The sequence below is a fragment of the Hypanus sabinus genome, unplaced genomic scaffold (genome assembly GCF_030144855.1).
Source record: "Hypanus sabinus isolate sHypSab1 unplaced genomic scaffold, sHypSab1.hap1 scaffold_1945, whole genome shotgun sequence".
Taxonomy (NCBI): Eukaryota; Metazoa; Chordata; class Chondrichthyes; order Myliobatiformes; family Dasyatidae; genus Hypanus; species Hypanus sabinus.
Window position 1 is genome coordinate 1,772 of NW_026780042.1, and position 10,692 is coordinate 12,463.

Here is a 10,692-nt window from a genome sequence, read left to right on the forward strand (position 1 = left end):
AACTTCTCCTCTTCACCAGTCTTGGACCGAAATGTTGACTGTAGAATGGGGTTGAGAAGGATAATATGTCGGCCATGATGGAATGGAGGAGAAGATTTGATAAGCAGAATGGCCTAATTCTGCTTCTATATATTATGGTCTCACCAGAGTCATCAGGAGAACTTGCAACGTCCACACATAGCGCACCAGGGGTCAGTATTGACTGGGCTGTCGGGCAGGAGAGTTGTCGGGCAGTGGAATGACTTACAAATCAGTAATAGATCTGCACATCCCATATAACCAACAAATTAAAACAGGCATTAGAATTAGGTTGAAAATGTTTTATTGATCATTTATAAATTTACACAAATCATTGCAATTTATACTGTTATCATGAAAACCTCAGTCAGCGTTCACTTCATTCCCAATAATCGACACATTCTTTTAAAGCAGTCTGCAAGTACCCATGGCTATTACATATTCAGATCAGTTATTCAGCATCATAGAAATGTAGAACTGTAGACAATTATACCATGGATTTGACAGAGGCACATTAGAAATCTCATTTTAGAGAAAATCGTAAACATTGAGTGAGTGAATATTAAAAAGTATAAATGATTGAAAGCAAATGAAAATTCATCACAGCAGGCCAGGATTAACTGAATAATCATCACAAAGGGTTAAAAGCTTCATTTACTCTGAGCCAGAGTGAGGGCTTCTGAACACAGATCTCTTCAGTGTAAAGACAATAATCTTTTGATCTGACGATTGTAAATTGCAACTTGTTACTGGAATAAACAGGAACCTCCTCTCTTTTTTTTTCAAAACTTCAAGGTAAGGGAACTAGTAATGGGCAATGCCACCCCCTTAACACCTAATCCAGCACCCTTGAATAAGTACCAATCTGCCCCATTTAAAATAAAAACAGCAAACAAAAACCACAAAGAACAGATAAACTTTATGCAAATACTGCTGTTATTATGGACAGCTGAATGTAAAATGAAGGAATATGAGTCTTTTGAAGGAGTTACACTGCTCTATTGGAATCCCACAAACCAGACAAGAACCATGATGGAGATAGCCAGTACGGATAGTTGAGCGGCCGTGGCACCGTTGCAGTTATTGAAATCACAACATTTGGGCTGTAATTTTAACTCTACACCAGCATATGTGTTAGTGATTGTTTTCCCACACAGTTCCTTGTCTACGCATCCAGAGACGAAGGTAGTTACTGTACCTGAAGAGACAAAGGAAATGGATGAGAGGTCTGGGTTTCAGTGATGGAATTATGGGAGGGCATGGGGGTGGGGGGGGGGGGAATAGGGAAGTAGCAGAAAGAAGGTGATTGTAGGCTCTCTTAGCATGGAGATCACATTAAATTCAATTTCCCAAAGAATCCTCAGTTCCAGTTAGACACCGATAGTGTCCACATTAAGAAGGCCATCCCCAGGAGGTTATTCTTGGTTCTGTTTTGTGCACTTAGGACACAGAAGGAAGCCCATTAAATGTATGCCAGCTCTACAGAGCAATGCTGTTCCCACTCTCTTCATTCACCCATAACTTGTTCTTGTTCAGTGAAAATGAATCTCAGTATAATATGTGGTGACAGATGCTCTTTGTTAATATTTTTACTTAAAATTCGTACACTCCCCTAAGATTCGATAGACACCAAAAGGGATCTTGTCAGCCAGTTAACCCACTGGCCCTTTCCTGTGGAAGGAAAGGAGAGTACCCTCAGACACAGGGAGAATGTGTAAAACCCAAGCTGGATAGTAGTAGAGGTCACCATCGAACCCAGGTGGCAGGAGCAGAAACTGCAGTACTACCTGCAGTCCAAACCCATGTTGAACAAACACTGAAATATCATTACTGTCCGTAGAGGACAAGCAACATGTTAGAAACCTGTAATACCTTTCCTCATTGGTTTCAAAGAAGAGCAATGAATTGGGGATGTTTGACTCCATCACACTGAGCCCCATTACAAGAAGAGCAAGGAACCAATAAGCTGAACTAAACTAGTATTTCAATACCCAACTCCTTCTGCCTATACAACATTCACATTGCTCCATTATCTGCAGGTACACATGCCCACCCGAGAACTCATAACTCAGGAAGCTGATGGTATCCCATAGGTCCTGTACAAGGACCTCTGTATTGGTGATGAAGATAAGTGACCTGAATGAAAATGGAGTTGGGTGGGTTATTCAGTGTGCAGACAATGCAGAGATTGGTGGTGTTGTGGATAGCGTAGAAGACTGGCAAAGAATACAGTGGGTACAGATAAATTGCAGATATGGACAGAGAAAAGGCAGATGGAGTTTAACCCTGCCAAATGAGAAGAATTGCACCTTGGGAGGTCACATTTGGCCCATTGAGATTACAACAGGAAAAGACCTTTCATCCAATAATGTCTGTGTTAGATATGATGCTGAATTAAAGTAAATCTCTTCTGCCTGTAAATGATCAACTTCCCTCTATGACCGTGTCTAACTTCCTCAAACACCACGATGGTGTCTGCTTCCATGACCACCCCTCAAAGCCCACTCCTCTCTTTCACAAAACTTGCACCACACTTTTCTTTTCAACTTCATCCACCCTTCCCCGCCACATTAAAATGTATGCTCCCCGGTATGAGACATTTTAACATGGTGATCAAAATAAGATGCCACTGTCTATTCCTGTGCCTCTGTGCCTCTGTGCCTCTTGTGTCAGATCTCCCCTTAGCCTCTTGTGTGCAGAGAAGACAATACAAATGTGTCCAATCTTTCCGTATAGCATTCTCTAATCCTGGCAGCATCCTGTGAACCTCTTCTGCACAAAACAGCTGACATGGAAAGAAGTGGGAGAAAAATGGGTGTACTATAAACTTCATGTCATGGGGGAGCAGAGACGGGGCAGAACAGCTTGCAGCTGAGGTCAGGGAAGTAGTTCCTGGTATTGCAGAGAGAAAACTATCCACTAGGATCCATGAACATCAACCGGCTGTAAAGCAACATGAGTAGCTCTCCCTAGTTGCTCCCCATGAAGATCGAGAGAGGCACAAATTCAACTGGGCATCAGTGGAAGTCACCGCATCAGCAAATGTGACATGCAAGAGAATTCCTAGAAGCGTGGTTTTCCGTGAACAATTCTGTCAACAAACTGGCCAATCTTGATCCAATTTATGAGCTATTGCGGGAAAAATTACAGACAACTACGCACAAAGTTTCTCACTCAACCAATCAGCAAGGCAATTTCCTCCCCACATCGAGTTTCCAAAAAGGTGACCAACTTCAGCTGATTGATTGGTATCTAAAGGCCAAGTATTTGAAGGACACACCACAATTAACAGAGCACTGATGTTGTCTCCTCATATGGTGATGAAACACTTGCAAGTACATTCCCAAGACCAGAGATCAACTCAACCAAACCATCAAACACCTGAACTACATGTTTTCCAAATTATTTCCAACCCTTCCAGAACGGTCTGGATTTGCTACATGGTCTTCTCCACCTCCCAATTCTGAAAAAAAACTGTCTTTGACAAGCAGCTTACCTGCACTAATATTTGCAGAGTAACACAGCTGATTACTTTTGCAGGTTTCCTTCGAACACAGAGATTGACTGATGGCACATTGGAAACACTCCAAGGCAGTACCTACAGCATCAAGAAAACTAAAAAATTAAAAATCCAATACAGATTCAATTTTCATAATGTAAAGTACACAATGCTGATTTTCCTGCACCATAAGTTTTTATCAATCTTTATAACCATCAGCACTGCCCTCAACCACATCTCTTCCATTTCATGCACGTCTGCTCTTACCCCATCCTCCCAGGGATACGATTTCTCTTGTCCTCACCCTCTACCCCACCAGACTCAGTGTCCAACACATAATTCTCAAAAACTTCCACCACCTCCAACTGGAACCCACCACCAAACACATCATTCCCTTTCCCGCCCACCCATACCCTCTTTCTGCTTTCCATAGGGATTGCTCCCTATGCAATCCCTTGTCCATTTGTCTTTCCCCATAGATCTCCCTCCTGGCATCTCCTCCTTCACTACCATTCAGGGCCCCGGACAGTCCTTCCAGATGAGGCAGCACTTGTGAGTCTGTGGGGATCATATACTGTGTCCCCGGTGTGACCTCTTGTATGTCAGTGAGACCCGACGTGGATTGGGAGACCACTTCGCCAAATATCTTTGCTCTGACTGCCAGAACAAACAGGATCTCTCAGTGACCACCCATTTGAATTCCACTTCCCATTTCCATTCTGATATGTCCACCCATGGCCTCCTCCTCTGTCATGATGAGGCCACACTTTGCTTGGAGGAATAACACCTTATATTCCATTTGGAGAGCCTCAAACCTGATGGCATCAACATCGATTTTTCAAACTTCCAGTCATGCCCCTCCATCACCAGTTCCTATCCCCTTGTCCCTTTCTCATGTCACCTCCTTGCCCATCCATTGCCTCCCTCTTGTCTCCTCCCCACCATTTTTTTCTTTCTCCTATGGCCTTCTGTCTCTTTCACCAATCAACTTTCTAGCTCTTTGCTTCATCCCTCCCCTACCAAGGTTCACCTACCACCTGGTGTTTCTCTCTCCCTTCCCACGACCTTTTAAATCCACTCCTCAGCATTTTTCTCCAGTCCTGCCAAAGGGTTTTGGCCTGGAACGGTACTGTACTATTTTCCATAGATGCTGCCTGGATGCTTGAGCTCCCCCAGCATGTTGAGCGTGTTGCTTGAATTTGCAGTATTTGCAGATTTTCTCTTGTTTATACCAATTAAAATTTGTTTTAGCTTTTCATGAGCACAATTTTTTTTTTGGTCCTTTCTAGGTTCCAGGAGGCTTGGGAGCACCAAGCCACCTTAGAAGAGCCAGATTTCTCTTTTCAAGTGACACCGTCATTTCCCTGCATGTCAGTCTTGCCACAATTTATACTTTGAAGTTCATTGCTTCAATCTCCAGCTCACAGGCACACGATTCTTTAAAGGAATAAAAGCAGAAGTCTTTTCAGAAAAGAGGACAATAGGATTCAGGAAAATTATTGCGTCTGGAAGAGTTTGTTTAAACAGTATGGTCAGTAATTGTTGATGCATACAGGCCAATCCATGTACATACGCTGGTCAGGAAATAAATCCATTTGGACATTTAAACAACCATACATTTGCATTATAGAAATTCTACAGTATCACAAGATGACAATTTGAGTGAAGTGGGCCCGTGATGTTGGTGCCTTTCCTTTCCAGCCCCGATAAAGGGTCTCAGTCTGAAATGTAGACTGTTTATTCCCCTCCATTGATGCTGCGTGAACTGCTGAGCTCCTCCAGCATTTTGTGTGTTGTTCATGTAAACTTCATGTCTTTCTTGTGAATTTGTGTATCCAATGCTACTTGCCAGTTGTCATGGTCACATGCACAAGTACATGTATGAATGGGTGCAAACACAACTTTGACTTAATTTCCACCTCCACCCGCCATGTACTCCCAGTTCTGATGCAGACTCCAAATGAAACATCCATAATTCCCGTCCACTTCCCTAGTTGACCCACTGGATTGACCCACTGGATTCCCTCTGCTTGACCCACTGGATTCCCTCTGGTGAGAATGTTTCAGAAAGACTTGGAGCAAATGCTCCACAAAAAGTGTCATTCGATTCAAACTAACCCAAAATGTAAAAGGTTCACCTGCAACTTCTAGTTCCAATCTCACCCAACCTCAGTGCAAAGAGTCTGTTTGCATTTACTCTATCTATAGCCCTCATAATTTTGTACTTTGAATTTAAAAACTATGCAATTATATAATGCAGAGTGAACGGTACACCATGCAGATAGGGTGAAACAGCCCCATCCTTCTGCATTTACCCCATAAGTTTTGACTCCCTCATTTATCAAGGATCCATCAACCTCCTCTTTAAATATACCTATTGACTTGGCCTCCACAGCCATCTGTTGCAATTAATTACACAGATTTACCTCTTCTGGCTAAAGAAATCCCTTCTCATCTCATTCTAAACACTAGTGAGTACACCTAGTTAACACAAACATTCCCGACGCGTACTGGGCAGAGCCCTGCCCCCACCTCGGATACTCAGACCACATCTCTGTTGTGCTAATCCCAGCATACAGACCGCTCGTCAGGCGCTCCAGACCAGTTCAGAAGCAGGTGAAAACCTGGTCAGCAGGAGCCATCTCTGCTCTTCAAGACTGCTTTGAGCACACTGACTGGCACATGTTCAGGGAGGCGGCAACCGATGGCGACTCTACCAATTTAGAGGAGTACACACAGCATCAGTGACCAGCTACATCAGCAAGTGCATTGATGATGTTACTCTGTCCAAGACCATCACTATACGTGCCAACCAGAAGCCATGGATGACCGCAGAGGTGCATGCACTGCTGAGGTCCCGTGACTCCACCTTCAGAGCAGGCGACAAGGCAGCTCTAACAATAGCAAGGGCCAAACTGTCCCGAGCTATCAGAGGGGCAAAGCGTGCACACGCCCAGCTAATCCACAGTCACTTCCAGGACAGCGGCGACACGCGGTGCATGTGGAAGGGCATCCAAGACATCACCAATTACAGGACAACATCACCTGACTGTGCAGGTGATGCCTCCCTCCCAGATGCGCTGAATAACTTCTGCGCCCAGTTTGAGGCAGAAAATGACGTGGCGGCGAGGAAGTCCACCCCACCTACAAATGACCAGGTGCTGTGTCTCTCCATGACTGATATGAGAAGAACCCTGTGCAGGGTCAACCCACTGAAGGCTGCTGGACCAGACAACATCCCTGGTAGAGTGCTCAGAGGATGGGCAGACCAGCTAGCAGATGTTCTCACTGACATCTTCAACATCTCCCTGAGCAGCGCCACCATTCCAACGTGCTTCAAGGCCGCCACCATCATCCCCGTTCCGAAGAAGTCTTCAGTGTCCTGCCTAAATGACTACCGTCCCATTGCACTCACATCCATCATCATGAAGTGTTTCGAGAGGCTCGTCATGAAGCATATCAAGACCCTGCTGCCCCCCTCACTGGACCCCCTGCTGTTTGCGTACCGACCCAACCGCTCAACAGATGACGCCATGGCCACCACCCTCCACCTGGCCCTAACCCACCTGGACAAAAAAGACACATACGTTCGAATGCTGTTCATAGACCAGTTCAGCATTCAACACAATCATCCCTCAGAAACTGATTGGAAAGCTGAGCCTACTGGGCCTGAACACCTCCCTCTGCAACTGGATCCTAGCCCCCAGGGCTGTGTGCTCAGTCCACTGCTGTACACTCTGCTGACCCACGACTGTGCTGCAACACACAGCTCGAACCATATCATCAAGTTCACTGATCACACCCCGTGGTGGGTCTCATCAGCAAGAACGACGGGTCAGCTTACAGAGAGGAGTTAAGTAGTTCAGTCTAGTTTTTGTACTGTGTCATGTAATACCATGGTCCTGGAAAACGTTGTCTCATTTTTACTACGTACTGTACCAGCAGTTATGGTCGAAATGACAATAAAAGTAAATTGACTTGACTAAATAAATGCCCTCAATACTTAAAATACAGCCAACCTCCTTGCTAGCTCCTAGTTCCTCCAACTAGAAGCATTAACTCTTTTGCTTCCATCTGGCATTCTCAACTGTTACTCTGGATTTCCATCATTTGTAGCTTTTCTTCCCAAATAATTTTCAGTTGTAGCCTGTCTGAATGATTACCGTCCTGTCGCCCTGACCCCCATCGTGATGAAATGTTTTGAACGGCTTGTCAAGCCTCATATCTCAGCCAGCCTCCCGTCAGCGCTGGATCCTCTACAGTCTGCTTATTGTCCCAACCGCTCTACAGAGGATGCAATATCCACCACACTGCACACAGTTCTCTCTCACTTGGACAACAAAGACACTTATGGCAGAATCCTGTCCATTGATTTTAGTTCAGCGTTCAATACCATCATCCCGCAGAGACTAGTGGAGAAACTGTCGCTGCTTGGCCTTGACACTGCCACGTGTTGCTAGATTCTGGATTTCTTGACAGAGAGACCAGTCAGTCCCTGTTGGCAGGAACATCTCTGATTCCATCACACTGAACACTGGAACCCCACAAGGCTGTGTGTTCAGCCCACTGTTGTTTACGCCGCTAACACATGACTGTGCAGCCAGATTCCAGGGGGACCTGATCATTGAATTTGCTGATGATAGCTGTCATGCCATGAAAGTAATAGTCTGTTATCATAAAACTATAAAAAGGAGGGAATGATGAAGTTTAAGGGAATTGGGATCGTAAGGGGTTAATGATGTCTGCAAAAATGTACTCTGTCAGCGTGACAGGGTGATGTCTGCCTGGCAGAATAATCTGGTAGACGACTTCTTTGTTTTAATCAAGGGCAAAAGTAACAGATCTGTGTATGTCTGACAACAATACAAGACTAGCTACTTCCTTCCCTTCAACTGTCGGTACTAGTTCTGCACCTACCTTGTAACTGAAAGAAAACAACTCCTTATACGGAATGGACTGTGGCTCTTTATGTGTATAAAAGTAAACCATTGTAACCTTACTGCAGAGGTCCAATACGAGCCCCCAGAGGGAGAGGAACTCTGTCCCCCTGTTATGCAGCTCCACAGCTCTTGCTGGCTGAGTTTGAACAAATAAGACTGGTGAAAAGCATAAAGTAAAGAAAGCTCTGTTTCTGGTGTGGTTATTGGTCCAGCAAATTTAAGTTCCCACCCCCACCTGACTGTGACTGCAGGTCAGGTTAAGAGACAGCTGCAGAGCCTACATGAAGGCAAGGCTGCTGGACTGGATGGTATCAGCCCCAGTGTACTAAACGACTGTACAAGAGAGCTGTCTGATATCTTGCAGCACCTTTACAATCTGAGTCTGAGTCAGGAAAAGATACTGGCACTAGGAAACACTTCCTACTTGATTCCTGTATTCAAGAAGGTGACTCAATCTGCACTTAATGACTACAGACCAATTGTCCTCACATCTCATGTGATGAAGGTGCTGAAGAGGCTGGTCCTAACTTACCTTGGACCACAGGTGAGATCTTCATTGGACCCTCTACAGTTTGCCTACCAACCTTGTTGGAGTGGATGGTGCATCACCTACCTGTTTCAGAGATCACAACTCCTACATGGATGGTGCTGGCGGCACTGTGAGAATTTTGATTTCTCTTGTGCCTTCAGTACAATCCATCCACTTCTTCTGAGCAAGAAGCTGCATAGGGTGGGCGTAGACAAATCCACTTCCTCGTGGTTACTGACTACCTGACAGATAGACCCCAGTTTGTACGGCTGGGTAGTTTTCTGTCTGAGATGCTGGTGAGTGACACTGGAGTGCCCCTAGGCACTGTCCTGTCTCTGTTTTGGTTCACACCTTAGACTTTGAGTACAACTCTGAGGATATTGGAGATCTTTTACCAGTCTGTTGTAGCGAGTGCCGTCTTTGCGGCTCTATGTTGGGGGTGCGTCATCGGTGATGGTGAAGCAAAACAAACTAAATAAACTCATCAAAAAGGCTGGACCCGTCCTTGGCTGCAACCCGGACTCTTGAGTTAGTGCAAGTCTGTGCTACACCCACCACCTGCACACACGCACAACCACAGAAAGAAACGGTAGCATTTTTGTACACTCGGTATCATACATTCAAAGCTATCCCGAACTCCAGATCACAACTTTGAAAACTGCAAAATTAGGATAATTCAAGACATTTTGAGAGGTTACAAACAACAGCTTAACCACATGCTTTATCGGATCAGAAATAATAAAAATCTTTTGATATTTTTATGGCATAAAAAGTGCCTCATAACTGTCGAGATAGGTCTAAAATTAGGATTTTAATGCCAGAAATGCATAAGAAATAAATTAAGAATTTATCATACTCCAGTTTTAAATAGTTTCTAGTGCTAGCTGGAGACTATTTCAAAGTGATTCCTCAGTATGTGATTTTATTCCAACAGGTGAAATATCAGCAACTTGTTGGATTGCTGATTTCTGTTCTATCGTCCCGATGGGCAGGTTTTGAAGTTAAATCACCAAGACCCAACACAAAATATTTTACCTTGTACCAGCAAAACAGACTCCGGTGTAATAGGACTGAAAGCTTCAAATAACAAAAGTCTTACTTGGGACAACAAAATAGGCAAGAAGTACTATGAGGAATAAGAACTTCATTTTATCCTATTCAAGGGGCAATAAAGACGAGCAGTTATACGTTCACTTGCAACAGTCTTTCTCGAACCTCTCCTCAATAGTGCCTGGCTGGCGTTTACCCAGTATGTTTATATATGCAGCAGAATTTACTCTTTTCCTTCTGCAAGGGCGTTACCTGCTCAAGAACAGCAGCAGCACATCCCTGATGTCAGATCTGTAACTTCAGCCCACTTCCTCTCGTTCTGACCTTGGATCCACTAAGCAACCACAGCATTTTGTTATCTGCATTTTATGTCAGAATTTCCAGAACACTGTCGATAGTGTTAAAAATATGCAGTCAAACCCACTTTTCTCTTTCACCTCTCACTGGCACACGGTTCAACTAAGAGTTTGCAAAGACGTTATTTTTAACCTCTTACTGGGGTGTTTGTTTAGACAACTTACTGGGTATTTCAAGAGCAGTTGGACTAAAGAGCTGTATTTAATATACAAAGTACATCGCAGATTGGCAGGTGCTGGAAACCCACAGCAGCAGCGCACGCTCTCACACACGCGCGCGCGCACACACGCACACACACA

General features: G+C 44.5%; 1 protein-coding gene across 1 annotated transcript; it reads right to left on the reverse strand.

Moving 5' to 3' along the window:
* Positions 1-305: 305 nt before the first annotated feature.
* LOC132387528 (sperm acrosome membrane-associated protein 4-like) lies at positions 306-10,243 on the reverse strand. The gene is made up of 3 exons (XM_059959899.1): positions 10,086-10,243; positions 3,515-3,616; positions 306-1,216 (listed from the first exon to the last, which is right to left on the reverse strand). The coding sequence occupies exons 1-3, from the start codon at positions 10,132-10,134 to the stop codon at positions 1,017-1,019; spliced, it is 351 nt and encodes a 116-aa protein (XP_059815882.1). The 5' UTR covers positions 10,135-10,243; the 3' UTR covers positions 306-1,016.
* Between the last annotated feature and the right edge of the window lie 449 nt (positions 10,244-10,692).